The following is a 14432-nucleotide window of genomic DNA, read 5'->3' as shown; positions in this document are numbered from 1 at the left end:
GGTCCAAGACCCACCAGAACGGCGGCCAAGCATTCTTTCGGAACTAGCGTTCTGTGAGAACGTGATCATTAGCAATCGATTTCGAGCACTGACGTCACCATCCCACTACTTTGTCCATCGTCCAACCGACACATTGCCCCGCCCCGGCCCCGCCACCCCTTTCTCTTCTTGCCGTTGCCCTTTTCTTCACTCGAGTCGTTATCTCATAATTACATAACTTGGGCGTGATTTTCGGTTGATAGTGCGTGAAGCTGACGGAGAGGTGCTGCTGCGGTGGGATGACGCGCGTCTCGCTCGGCGACACGCGGGAGCGGGAGCGGGAGCTGGCGCCGCGGGAGGCCGATGGGTGCTTCGCAATGGTAAAACCGAGTCATTCACCTGAAAATGATGGTCAAAACGAGGGGCCCTCGGGATGCAATGAACCGTCGCCGGCTGTGCGTGGCAAAGCGTTTTCGCCGCCGTGCACGTGAACTCGGACTGACACTGGATTGGGGAGAAAAAGGGGGAGGGGGACCCGCAGAGCGTGCCTAAATTACTGGGTCAGGCGACTTAAGTCGCCCACCTACTTAGCACCACGCAACCCCAGACTTACAGTGTGTGCGACACCGCGTTAAATACTTGCAAGTGCTCGTCGCTATGGTCGCTATGGGCACTTTGAGACGACATCTGAGTGTTGCGTCGTCGGGTAGTAATTGTGGGCGAACGGCCTGCCCTTCAGGAAAGTTGCGGACACGACGTCCGTTGTCACGTCAATTTCAGTTTTTTTCCAGCAGCATTCCGGACGGCTTCGTCACCAAATGAAACGGGGCGTTCCGTGTACGTCTCTCCGCAAAAATATAATATACGGGTGACTTTTTGGCAGTGCATCTCTGCCGATATATCGGCAGAGGCTCAGCAGGCTCAGCAGTGGTGGGCATCACTCCCGCCCTGGGCCGCGCGCTATAGGGAGACTCGGCGCTGAGCCTTGGCAATGGCTCTACGAGGGGGTCAGCAGGGCGTGGGGCGCAATCAAAACAAGAATATGATGACGAACCGGGAGAGAGAGGGAGAGAGAGAGAGAGAGACACTGAGACAGACAGAGACAGAGAGAGATGGGGAGACACCAACGCGGCGGGGCGGGCGGTGTAATCCGACGCAGAAGTTACAGCATTCGGCGGTGATGGTCTGTTCGATTTTGGCATCCCATAGAGCTGCTTGTTGCTTGTCGGCGGGGAAGGCGGGAGGGGCCACGTGCTGAAAAAGTTCAATTTTTCTTGTGGGACCGAACAAATCGACCCCCCCAAAAATAATCATATCCTTTCTGCCGACTCTCGGGCGGAGATACACCCCATCATCACACACAGATGAGAGTGGTCCAAGGGAATGACCATGCCCCCCCCCCCATCCCCCACGCGCATTCGTTTGCACCTGCTTCTTGCACTTTGACCCATCCGCCGTGTCGGCTTCCAAATTTTCCAAAGTCGAATGCAACGTTACGTTAGTGCCACCCCTCCCCCTCCCCCGCAGTCGGGGATCGAGCAAACACGCCCAACAGACGCGCACGTACAACTCCCCTTCCTTTCTCCTCCTCCATACATTAGGCACACGTCAATCAAAGTACGTCAGTCGGTACTGCACCGTGCAACCCGCCCACGGACGGACTCGCGGGCTATTCGCCATTCCCCGCTCCCCGCGAGCGCCAAGTTTCGAATCCCCTCGCTGCCATATCTATCACTCGGCAGGATTCGCACTTTTTCGCGTCGTTTTAATGTCTCCCCCTCCCCTTCCGTCATGCTCGCCAGGTTCGCAAAACAACCCGTTTCGAACGGCGTTTTAGCAAATCAGGTTTGTGATTGGTGCCCGTCATTAATCCCGAAACACCCGCCCGCACACGAACAAACTCTTTTCGTCCTCTTTTTATCACTCTGCCCCTGAATTTAAACTAGAGGCACAAAACTCTGCCTTTCCCGGGCGCATGCCCCCCCCCCCCTCCTTCGCTCGACCCTGCCGCGCGTAATCTTGAGGATCCCGCCGAGCCGAACCAGCCGAACCCTGAGCCGCGGGCGAGAGTCAGTTGCTTTCCGAACACACCCGTCTCAACACAACATAAACACCGGCGACAAGCGGAGTCTCGACCGGCCGACTCAGTTTCTTCGCGATTGTTCGTTGTTGTACATCGTCATACTCTCGTGCACATTTGTTTGGAGCAGAATCGTTTCCTACAACCACCCTCTATTTTTTTTCTGTGGGGCAACATGAGGATTTAAAAGTTGCGCTTTGTGAAATTGTGCTTAGTGGTGTCGGAGACCACCTCGTTCTGGAGACAACAACACATGTTTGCTGCTCGACATGGTTCGATCGGGATTGCGTCAACTGGTTTTGCGACCTAAGGTGAGGCCCTACTTATGTATTTCCTCGTTTGTAATGTATGAGACGCGTTTCCGTGGTGCTATTCTTTATTCTGCCGCCCGTTTAGAACTGCCTAGTGATGATCTAATTCTAACCTCCGCTAGTCATGTGTCTTTACTGGCACCCCTGCTTAACCAGTGGATATATATTTTTTGTGGATTTATTATATCCTAGGAGCTTGAAGCGACACAACTTTCCGTTTAAAGAAAAAGTAATGTATACATAGTTTAGCTAAACGGAAGTTTTTCACAAACAACTGTTGCAATGAAGTGCTTCTTTGAAGTGGATGGCCTCACAAGTCTAAATGCCGCTCTAGATTTATTTTTTCACTGTACTGTATGTACAGTCCTGACAGCACTGCTCCTGTGTAACTTTAAAAGATGATTGCTCTCACCGGCTGACTTTTGAGGAGACCGAAAACAACTGAGAACTGCTCTCTCTCGCTCTCTCTCTCTTAAAAGATATTAATTTCACTTTTAAAGAAATTGTTTAACTTTTTTCTCCCATTTGCAAATTTTCTTGTGTGCAATTTCCTAATTCTATGAGGTACACATCATTTTGTGTTTTATTGCTTTAATTGTTTTAGGAAAATTGTCAGTTCTCTAATCAATCGATCATCTCAATAATTTCTTTAAATATAGAAATTCCTTACTGACATTCTTTTTATCAGTAGATTGCTTCAGCAGATAATGACTAATATGTAGACTTGTAGACTCTGAAGTAGAAATTCCTGTAGGTATTGAGATACTCACAGGGTGATCAGAGAACAGAGAGATTCCTGAAAGTTACCACAGCACTTAAAAAAAAAAAATACATAACAGTGTCAGTAGGACAAATAGGGAGTTAACGCCGATAGTTCTTGCTATCATATGTAGAAATTATAGCCCCTTGTAAACTGGAACATGTGCCACACATTTTTCAGTTTTGTCTCTAAAGTTTTAACTTATTGCTCTATTAATTACAGTTTGGAACTCAACTACGTTGTGTCCATTCAGAAGAGAAAAAATGGCAGTCTGTAGCAGCTGCAACTGCCACTGCAGCATCCTTGTCTGCTTGTGCAAATGCTCAAGAGAACCTTCAGCCCATGCACACATTCAAGGTAAGATAAACAGAAAATCGTAATTAAAACGAACTTTGTATTGGTGAAGTCTTTCAAAAATATTATAGTCTCATGTCTAATTTTTTGTTTACTGGCACAATTCATAATCTGATGATGTCACAGACTGTTGTCACATGGTATTTCCTAACAAATAGCATTGCAACACAATTGCTTCTTTGCTCTCAAAGCTGATAAATGATAAAGAGGTCTTTTTTTATCTCCTTAGGGTATTGTGCTGTGTTTTCTTTTGAAAGAAATAAGCATTATGATTAATCTTAAACTTTCAATTTGTCTTTATTCAGCTGGATGATTCAAGATTCTTGCAGAAGAGTCCTATTTTACATTTTCTATTCTTTAACCTTAGTTGCTGCTTGCTTATCTTTTCTTTCCATTTATTTTCTTTACATTTTACTTTTTTATATTTTTTTTTGCTTTTATTTTTACCCATTTTTTTTGTCCTTTTTATGCAGTATTCGGATACCACAGTACGTTTGGCTGAGCCTCACCAACTGCAGCCAAAACCTGATGCTGCAGGGCTTCAATTTGGAAAATTATTTACTGACCATATGTTAAAGATTGAATATCACCAGCGCCTAGGAGGCTGGCAAAAACCAGTTATTACACCATTTGAGAACCTTGTCCTGCACCCAGCTGCCAAAGTTTTACACTATGCTGTAGAGGTAGCAAGAGATCATTTTATCACATCATTACATTTCTTTTGATTTGAAGTTACTCATTTTCATGAATTGTGTCTGTTTATTTAGCTGTTTGAAGGGATGAAAGCATACCGTGGTGTTGATGGCAGGATACGTTTATTTAGACCTGAAAAGAATATGGAACGGATGAACCGATCTGCAGTACGTTCAGGATTGCCTACCTTTAGTGGCGAAGAACTAATTAAATGCTTAAGTCGTCTTGTTAGCATTGATCAAGAATGGGTTCCACACTCAGAATCATCAAGTCTCTACATCCGTCCAACTTTAATTGGAATTGATGTAAGTTTTGTCTTGAACTTTAACCATGATAATGTTCATCCTTATTTGTGTAATACTAAAATAACCAAAAAAATCTATTGTATTTCTTCTCTTTGCATACCAACTAAACTCATTTCATGCTGTAAAAACCCTCCTTGTTTTCGTACTTTACAATAGTTGAATGGCCAGTTTCTTCTCACCATGCTTCTTTTTCTTTCCTTTTTTCCTTGTTTCTCTATCTTTTGCTTGATCCCTCTTTCTTTGCTTCCTCTTCTACTCATTCCCCTTTACTCTACCCTCTGTCCTCTTTCTGGCATGTGTGGGAGTTGATGGAAGAAAGAAGTCCCTTTGTGGTTATCTCATGAATATGTAAGGGCATTGGGTGACTCTGACAAATTTAAACTAGTAGGAGCTTTCTGAATCATTGTTGTATTTCAAGTCTAACTACTGTAGGTTTTTATTTGTACATATTTCTATCTATCGTAATCATATAATTCAATTGCAGTAAAATGATAGGAAACTATATTTTTATTTAACTGACAAAACTTTGTTGATACATTCTAAATTAGGGCAGATGTTATTTTCAAGAAAACTTGCCTAAATTTAAGCTAATCTCACCTCCATTAACATAAAAGAAGTAATTATGTCCCTCTTCCATGTTAAAAGAACTCAGAAACTTATCACATGAAGAGAAAATAACTGATAAGCTCTTTCGCTTTGTTGTCTAAAGAGGGTGTGTCTTTTCAGATTCCTCTCTTATCATGTACGGTTCAGCACAATTTGATTGGAGAAGTAGAGCCTTATGAATTTGTCTCTGCCAGATAGTTAGTCCCATAGTCCAGGCAGCTTCTTTTATTAAAATCTAATAATGCTGACTCATTTCTTTTTCTAATTTTTCCAGCCATCCTTGGGTGTTGCTTGCCTAGAATCTGCTCTCCTTTACGCTATTCTGTCGCCTGTGGGAGCTTACTTTTCCTCCGGATTCCAACCAGTTTCATTGATGGCTGATCCTCAATACACAAGGGCATTCCCTGGAGGATGTGGTGACAGAAAAATGGGTTCTAATTATGCCCCAACCATTCATGTTCAGGTAGAATTTTGCTTTAGTTTTGGACCTTTGCTCCCTAAATTATGACTGTCTTTTCATTTAAAAACTATATTTAATAGCATGAAGCTAATCTTCGAGGCTATCAACAAGTCTTGTGGCTGTATGGACCAGAGGAGCAACTCACAGAAGTTGGCACCATGAACATTTTTGTACTTCTAATAAATGATGAAGGAGGTTGGATCTCTTAAAATATATATACATCTTTAAATCTAGAAATTCACAAAGATAGCATTAAATCTAATCTTAATTTTACTTGCAGAACTTGAACTTGTTACGCCAAACCTTGATGGTTTAATTCTACCAGGCGTAACTCGCATGTCTATCTTGGAGTTAACTCGAGGATGGAATGAGTTTAAAGTGTCAGAACGTAAGATAACCATGGGTGAAATGATTCATTCAATGAACGAAAATAGAGTAAGTATAAATTTATTGCCTCTTTTGGATGCTGATTTTGATATGGATATTTATAAATTGTTTGTTGTTCTGTGTACTGACAGCTTGTGGAGATGTTTGGTGCTGGCACCGCATGCATTGTTAGCCCTGTGGCTTCAATTCACTACAAGGATATGACTATTAAAATTCCAACGGGAAGTCAAGAAAATCCACTTTACCGAAGGTTGGAGAGGGCTTTGACCTCTATTCAGTATGGACGAGTTGAGCACCCATGGGCTGTACCAATTGATTAATCATCCTGGACTAATGCAGCCAGCAAGCTTTAGTCTCCTCACTGCCTTCAAATATTTGAGTTAAATATTTGCTTCATATCAACATGATGGACTGTCATACATGTCCGCACTGTAGGAGCGAAATTTGTGAACTGCTCATTATTTCCCCTCAGTTTAGGTATCTTTTTATCTTCTTGTTTGAAATCAGCCAACTATCATGGGCAATACTTAAAACTTGACTGCCTAGGTATTATGATATTTTTTTTTCGTTTAAGTTGTAATTGGTTGTGACTTTAGAAAATATTCTATATCTAGGGCATGATAAAGGAAATATTTCTTATTTTTCAGTAGGATGATTATTTCTGTTAGCAACACCTGCTAGTACAAAAAACATGGGCAATATGTGACTTGGCCATATTGAATAGCAGTCAAGGCCCATAGGCAATATTTTCAGCTTTTATGTGCCACTCTACCATTTTTTACTTGGTCAAATTTTATAATGGTAGAGATCTGCTATTTAAGTGAAGTGATAGTCATTGTAGGTGCCTTTGCCACAATTGGCAGTGTTTTGGCTGTGATTGTTTTACCCCCAGTTCTGAATAATAGTAAAAGCAAAACATTTTAAAAATTGTTTAAAAAACTATGTTTTTAACATTTGATTCGGTTATATCATAAATTGAATGCACATTGCTACTGTATTAAGTATATTGTGGGTGCACCCTTAAATTTTATATTGGACCAAATGTTATATGATGCAAATATTACCATTTATAGTATAAGTTAATGTCATTATAGGTCATTCCTCATCTAATTTCATAACATCTAATTTATAAGTATAATTTATGATGCTGTAAAGAACTTTTTTTTGCTCTGATGTGAACAGTGGCTTAGTAATTTATGTATTTACGATTATATTTCAAACTTGCTTTTTGATTTTACTCGTTATTTGAGTATATTGAAGTTATTGTAGCCCTGTGACTTTCACTTTTCTAAATAATCTTTTTCTGACTCTGAACCTCATGTAAAATTAATTTTTGTTTGTGTTGGTAAGTTCTTACAGTGAGTTTCTACAAATTGAGCTTAGTCTTTACCTACTTTTAAGTTTAATTTTTCTGTCCAAACATAGTTTTTACTATGCATATCATCTTTCAAAGTTCCTCAAAGGGGTTCTAGATCTTAAATAATACTCGATGTTTCTAACTAATTTTAACTTATCTTTTGTTATGTTTTAATTCTGTGTGCTATACCACAAATGCAGTAATTTTTTGTTAAGCACCAGTTATTTATTGAAATCGCACTAGCTGCTTGTGAGTAGAAGTTACTGAATGAATAATCTGTGATTTTTAATGAAAGCTCTATGTAGTTTTGGGGGTTTTGCCATGAAACTTGGATGTTTGGGCATTTTAGGAAGATTTTATTGATGACCATGTTCACAATTGGATGTTGATGAAACATGCTGTTTTGTTATTGTTGTAGGGAATTGCTTCATATCCCAACAGGACCAGAGTAATGAAAATTGAATCAGAGCAATGAGCGTATAATTATTACTGAGCTTTTGCTGTTAAAAATATTTGTTCAATTTTGTTGGTAGAGAATTTTGTTGTGCAAATGAAATTAGTTACTAATGATGAATGAAAACAATTGTTTACGTGGGTATGAATCTCTTGGATTAGGTAATTGTTTACCCAGTGTTTTGCGATACTGTGCTGATTTTGTGCCGCTTATGTAAAACGTCTGAAAAGCATAGCATAAGTGTTTCTTCTTTTATGTCAGATTTGGCAAGATAAAAAGTGTTACAGATGACTTTGCTCAAAGAGATATAACAGTCCTGATTTTTTGTACAGTTAAGTACCTTTTTATCAATTTTGAACATACCTTGCTGGCGCAGTAACACTATTATAGAATTTTATTTTTTATCATTTAATTTCAGTATTTGTCATATGATACTTTGAGACTATAAACCAGCATACCTGAAGTGTGTAAGTTGCATGGGCTTTTATAAATTCAATGATTTTTAATATGAAATAAATTTCATATATTACTCCTGTTATCAAAAGACAATTACAAGCTTTACCTCATTGCCCTTTGGGCAAAACCCTCTACCCTGAATAAATTTGGCTATCAACGGATCACAGAATCCTGCTAAACATGCTTAGTTCTCCCGTTGACTAAACTTTGAGATCTTTTAATATACCACCACTAACTAATCCACTTGTGATTTACGTTGCCTGCTGTTGCGTAATTGACCATGTTATTTTGCTGCATTTTAATGCACGGCTGCTGGGGGAAAGCGAAATGACTATAGTAGGGGAACTGATACTGAGTATTCGTACCGCGGACTTCAACGATCTGAACCTATCTAAAACCTCTTAAGCGTCGAATGGGCTGCCTACCTTCGGGGCGTTCATTCGTAACTCAGCAGAATGGCCGTGAGAGGGCGAATCATACCAGAGATGTGAGGCTCGACGTCGTGCGGAGAGCATGGAGGGCGATCGGAGAGCTCCCCGAAAACAATCGGAAGCGCCTTCTAAATCGACTGAAACAGGGTGAGGGGGGTAGTGGGAGAACGGAAGTGGAGCGTTCTCAGGGAGCTCTCCGATCGCCCTCATGGATGCTACCTTCTGTGATTGGTTATCATCAAATGACTAAGCGAGAACTCGGGAATGAAGTGGGGGGAGGGGGGGGGCGGTTGAACGGGAGTTTCCTTCCCGACAGGGTTGCCAGACCGCATGATTTTGCGCCCGTGCGCCCGTCGGGTAATTATTGAAATTATTATCAGGCGCACTGTAAAGATCCAAGTGCGTCCCGGATGATTTACCGGGCTACATGGGTGATTTCCAAGTATACGGGTGATTTTTGATGGTTTTTGGCCTATTTTGCCTGTTTTGGAGGTAAATGTGTGAAAATCCGATGTAGGACACGATCTTATTGTAATTTAAAAACTCAATGCAAATAATTTGTGACCAGACACCTTCAGACAAGCCAGAATTCCACGAAAATCCCACGCGACTGGCGAGTGATTTTGAAAAATCCCGGGTGAAATCGGGCCCGCGCGCACTCGGCTCGGCGCTCGGCTCGGTTCGGGCCCAAGCTCACTCACTAATCTCTTGGCAACCCTGCTCCCGTCCCGACCTGTGAGAACATCTGACAGTAACAAAACAACGTTGGAAATTATTGTAGTGAAAATGCAAGATTTGTTCTAAATCCCCGTACATGGTGCAGACTTGTTGGAACTTGTTCGTGTTTTCCATGCAACGCTGATCTCTAATCTTTTCTGGCTCGTGAATGAATTTGTGAAACATGGAGGTTGACAACGATATAGACCAGACTTTGCTGCAGCAGTTCAGCTGTATGGGGACTACAGACAAAGATGACCTAGTAAGGCAATTGCAAAAACTTGTGGGACATCATTTGAACTCATCCACTGCTGCATTTTTCCTTGATATGAACAATTGGTACGTTGGCATATGTTTATTATTGTCGTAAACCTTTGTCTCTGCTGTGTCATTTTCAGGTTGGGATCCTCTATCCTACCCTGACTACCTTATTACCTTATTAATCATCTCTTTAAGGGACCTCTGCACCATTGCATTCTATTGTTCTCCCACTTCAGCTTGTTAGCTATAAAAACTGCATTAAATGTCTGCTTATCATTTCTAAACAGCAGTTTTTGCAATGAAGAGTAGATGATATAATCAATTTACATAGGGGACTGACTTGTTTCTCGTATCAGACTTTCACAACAGAATTAAGTTGTATCGTCTACAACTCTGTTTGAATGTGTTGAAATATCCAATGCATAGTTGTTAAAAGACACAATAGTACACACTTAGTGTATGTATGTTATGGTCTAGACTGTCGGCTGAACTTATGTTTAGCTGGTATTTCTTCATTTAACCAAAGTGCCAGCTATACCTAAGTGACTGAACTTAGGAACAGCGAGTAGTTACAGTGACTAGGATTACCAAATTGGTCTTGTCAATCCTATCTTTAGCAAGCTACAGTCAATTTCTGTTAGTTCGACCCCACTGGGACCGCGGCCCAAAAACGTTATAACGGGGAAATCGTTGTATCCGATAGCATTAACAAGCAAACTAATGTCATGGGACGGCGGAAAAAATCGTTATAACGGGAAATCATTGTATCTGGGAATCTGGGGGTCGTACTAACGAGTTTTGACTGTAATCCTAGGTTTAGCTGGGTACCTTGATCTGACCATGACATGTATACATTTCAGTTGCTGTTCGACTATCTCCATTTTAACAGGCATATTAGTCAATGTAACTTCTGTGTATTTCTCAAGTCCTCGTAGATGATTCATTAACATTATAAGCTCTCTTGCTAGTTATTCTATATGCTTATGTAATGTAATTTGACATTAATAATTTCATTATGAGTGAGAGATTCAGTGATCTAATATTTTTTTCAGGAATCTACAAGCTGCAATTTGCTCTTATTTTGATTGCCAAGCCCCTACCTTTTCAATGGTTCTTGTGAAAGATGTTACAATAGGTGAAGGTGAAAGTGTGCCACCTGATACTCAGTAAGTATATCATTGTGGGAAATCTGTTTCGATGCTTTGATACCCTTGTGTTTCAAAAATTTCTGAAGGATTGTTGTTTAACTGTTAGTTTAGTATTAACAAATTTTTGCACTCACTTTCAGGTTTACTAAAACATGGAGGGTTCAAAATAATGGGGATGAAGAATGGCCGCATGGCTGTTGTCTGCAATTTACCGGTGGTGTACAGCTTTGTGAAGCTGAGAGGTATGATGTTCAAAACTCATTTCATGTTACAGTTTGTACTTATTTTCATGATCACTGAGTTTTAATTTTTGAAATTAATCTAAACAGGGTACCTGTACAGCCTGTTCAAGCAGGAGCCATTACTGATCTTAGTGTTGAAATGAGAAGTCCTCCTACTCCTGGCATTTACCAAAGCAAATGGAGAATGGTGACCCCTACTGGCTCCTACTTTGGAGGTTGGACATCATTTCACTTTCTCACTTTAGATTGCTTCATTTAATGAACAATTTCTCCTTATTTTAACTTGGTATGTGGTTTGGTTTGTTTTTCAGATATTATTTGGGTTATTCTTACTGTTGCGGAGGGGGGTACTTTGGCATTGACCCAACAACTTTCACATCTCAGTGATTTGGGTGCTAATCCTTCTCCACATGTGCCTCACATGCTCAACCCATTCACAAGACTTGCTTCTAGTCATAACGTCTTTGAGGTAAGATTGAATATTTCAGTGGAAAGTCATCAGGACCCATTTCTAATCCATTTGATATTTGTGCTGTTATGTTAATATACAATAGTAAAATAAGTTTTTTTTGTGTTTTTTTTTAAATCTTTATAGGACCAAGTTGATGGAGCAATGGATTTGAGACCAAATGAGCCAGAATGAGAGAGAGTTAAGCACAGACTTTTTCATGAAATTTTGGCTATGGGCACTTCTCATGACTGAAGTAATTTTTTTTAGTTTTTTATCTGATGGATATGATTTTTGAAAAGACACATGTAAACAAAACATAACAATCTGTAGAGATTTAGATGTTGTCCACATAATGTCACAATTGTTTTGTTACTTTAAAATTTTGGCCTGAGTCTGTGAATGATTTTATTGGATCAGTTTGTATATTTTGAATGAAAGTGAGCTCTGATTTACTTCACCAAAACTTTCTGCCTGCATTCCTGCATTTTGGTTAAAAAACGGTAGTTGGTTTATTGCTCATACATTTGTTCTTACCATCTTATGGTGCATTAAGAAACTGATTTTGAAAGATCATAATTTTCCTTCTTTGACTTAACTTGCATGTCTTGTTTGATGCTCATGTCAAAAATTACAAAGCAACAACATTGCTTGAAACTTGTATTTTTCTAGGTGTGTTGGTCTTGTATGTCCTGTTGCAGAAAGTGTCCTGTTAGATTTGTCATGAGGATATTAAAGGAGGTATGTCACAAATATATACATAACTTTTAGACTTAGATGTCGGTGTGTAACATTAGTAGCTGTGAAAATGTGAAGGCTTGGTTTGAAAAATTACTCATTTCTTATGATGTGATTCAGTGTAAATCTCTTCCTTCTTTTGCCTAAAGTTTCAACTGTTTACATGTATTAAAGGATTTCCAAGTGCCTTACATCATAATTTAATAAAAAAAAAAGAGCAAAAACCAGAAGGCCTGCACATTTATTTATTATCAATATTGTTTTATAATGTGAATAATGTTAACTTGTTTGACAAGCCAATCATAAAATTAGGTTTACAAAAAAAAAAATTGAAGTTAAAATGCCAGTTTTAGTTAAATTAAACAAACAACTCTTTAAAATGAGTTTGCAGATTGTACTCTTTGTCTCCAACGCTGTGGTTGATAGTTCCAATGTGTTGAAGAATTTGCATTACAAATTTCTTAGACCTTGGATGCTTCAAATACATTATAACTGTCAAAGGCCTATGTTATTTTGCCTTAGAGCTGTTCTGTTCTTGTCTCTATTTCAAACACCCCTTGTTAGTTTTGCAGTATGTTTTACTGTGATACAGTCAATGGGGCAGAAGGCTCAATTTTGTGTGTTTTAATGTAAGTTGGTCTGCATAGTCTTCATTTTTAAAATCCACATAACTAACCTCTTTGAGATTGCGCTTTGTGCTTGACCCCTTCATGCCAATGAATCTTTCAGAAAACATAAACTAGGCTGTGATGTTACTTTTCTTCTTTCATCAATTGTTTGATTGAAATTAGAAGTCTCCAACTTCCAGAAATGTTTCAAGTGTAATGTAATGTCTTGGTGTTGTGTACATAACTATATTTAGTTATTTATGATGTGATTCAGTGTAAATCTCTTCCTTCTCAACATAAATTGTGAAATGTCTGTTTACTACGTATCTTAAGGAAAATTTCAACATGTAACTAACAGGAAACAAGTCTAAAAATTGACTTTCTACTGTCTTTTGAAACAATACTTGAATTAAGTTTTACTGAATCCTTCAAAGCTTTTAAGTTTCTGCAAACAGGATCCATCACTTACTTTCATTATGAGAAATATTTTGTCGTGTGTTTTTTTCCCCTTCAGAAAAGCCCTTTCTTTTAGGGCTATACCTAAATTCCTCACTTCAACATAGTCGTAAAGGGTCGTCTGAAAGGCATTTGTTCTTCCTGTTCCATTTTCCAGTCTAAGCTAATGGCTGAAAGTTCTGCCCACTTACAGTAGTTATTTTCTACTGCTTTTAATATTTCTGTAAGAAGTTCAGCATTTTCTAGGTTTTGAATTTTATTAATGTATCTTTTGTTTTACCTGTGTTAAATTTTAATAGACATTGATGAAATGTTTTCAATTCTGTTTTTTAAAAATTGATGTAATATATCTATACAGACATAAATCTATCTATATATTAGAGGATGGTTGTTTTGTTTTTCTTTATTTTGTCTACAACATTCTTCCTAAGCATTGTTTGTCCTTTTTAGCAATTGTGCACTTTAGACCTGAGATTAATCTCTAAACCTTAAAGTGGTCCGCCTCAAGTTCTTACGTAATTTAAACAGTTCAATCAATACCTGTCCTACAAAAAAATGCTATTATTGTTTTCTTGTTGGATGCCAAATGCATCCACAGCAGTTCATTGATCTTTTTCTCTTATAATAACCTAGGACTCGTCAAGAATAATAATTTTGCACAGATATCAAGTTCAAGTGGTGATAGGAACAGTATGTTTCAGATTGTTGTGTTGTCTGCTCGGATTTTTAATAATAGAGGACCTGGCTCGTACATTTGAAAGAAACAAAAACCCTGGAAGTGCCATTATTTTCTCTACAAGCGAGGTAGATTTCTTATGGATGCTAACTTTTTTGTTTGTTTGTTTGTTCTAAAAGAATATAACAAGAAGTGTCAACTTTCCTTAACACATTGAGTCCCAGGGGGTCATTAATCACGTGCTTTGTGACCATACTTGTGGTCTCGTGGGACTCAACGTGTTAAAGACTCATCACATTAAGCAAAGAATTTAATGGCACTTTTTGAATTTTTGTTCTTCTAATGGGCACGGGATAGGTCCACTATTCAGTTTCCAGTAGGTTTATTGGAAAAATGTACTGGCAATCCAGAAATTATGCTTGTTTTTCCACCTGCCTGGTTTTGTATTCATCTGCTTGTTGAACCTACCTTCTAAGAAAGGCTGCATATTCAGCTAAAATTGATA

The 14432-nt window shown here is 39.2% G+C and overlaps 2 protein-coding genes across 2 annotated transcripts; both read left to right on the top strand.

Annotated features, from left to right (window-relative positions):
- Positions 1 to 2029: 2029 nt before the first annotated feature.
- LOC113206114 (branched-chain-amino-acid aminotransferase, cytosolic) lies at positions 2030 to 8295 on the top strand. The gene is made up of 8 exons (XM_026422040.2): positions 2030 to 2370; positions 3353 to 3487; positions 3958 to 4167; positions 4252 to 4482; positions 5363 to 5551; positions 5629 to 5743; positions 5829 to 5983; positions 6067 to 8295. The coding sequence occupies exons 1-8, from the start codon at positions 2329 to 2331 to the stop codon at positions 6253 to 6255; spliced, it is 1266 nt and encodes a 421-aa protein (XP_026277825.1). The 5' UTR covers positions 2030 to 2328; the 3' UTR covers positions 6256 to 8295.
- A 1040-nt stretch (positions 8296 to 9335) lies between these two features.
- Positions 9336 to 13634, top strand: LOC113206122 (protein ILRUN). Its single transcript, XM_026422048.2, has 6 exons — positions 9336 to 9689; positions 10664 to 10777; positions 10900 to 11001; positions 11089 to 11216; positions 11313 to 11470; positions 11597 to 13634. Exons 1-6 carry the CDS (start codon positions 9535 to 9537, stop codon positions 11642 to 11644), a joined length of 705 nt encoding a protein of 234 aa, XP_026277833.1. The 5' UTR covers positions 9336 to 9534; the 3' UTR covers positions 11645 to 13634.
- Positions 13635 to 14432: the final 798 nt, after the last annotated feature.

The sequence above is a fragment of the Frankliniella occidentalis genome, unplaced genomic scaffold (genome assembly GCF_000697945.3).
Source record: "Frankliniella occidentalis isolate FOCC.00 unplaced genomic scaffold, Focc_3.1 Scaffold20, whole genome shotgun sequence".
NCBI lineage: Eukaryota > Metazoa > Arthropoda > Insecta > Thysanoptera > Thripidae > Frankliniella > Frankliniella occidentalis.
The sequence above is the reverse complement of the archived record's forward strand: the minus strand, read 5'-3'. Positions and strand labels throughout refer to the sequence as shown.

Excerpts from the sequence above, each read along its gene's own strand:
- LOC113206114 (XM_026422040.2), top strand. The coding sequence starts at position 2,329 with ATGGTTCGATCGGGATTGCGTCAACTGGTTTTGCGACCTAAG. Across the intron at positions 4,483-5,362 it reads CAACTTTAATTGGAATTGAT|CCATCCTTGGGTGTTGCTTG; the intron begins GTAAGTTTTGTC and ends TAATTTTTCCAG. Across the intron at positions 5,744-5,828 it reads TCTAATAAATGATGAAGGAG|AACTTGAACTTGTTACGCCA; the intron begins GTTGGATCTCTT and ends TTTTACTTGCAG.
- LOC113206122 (XM_026422048.2), top strand. The coding sequence starts at position 9,535 with ATGGAGGTTGACAACGATATAGACCAGACTTTGCTGCAGCAGTTCAGC. Across the intron at positions 9,690-10,663 it reads TTCCTTGATATGAACAATTG|GAATCTACAAGCTGCAATTT; the intron begins GTACGTTGGCAT and ends TATTTTTTTCAG. Across the intron at positions 11,471-11,596 it reads CTAGTCATAACGTCTTTGAG|GACCAAGTTGATGGAGCAAT; the intron begins GTAAGATTGAAT and ends AAATCTTTATAG.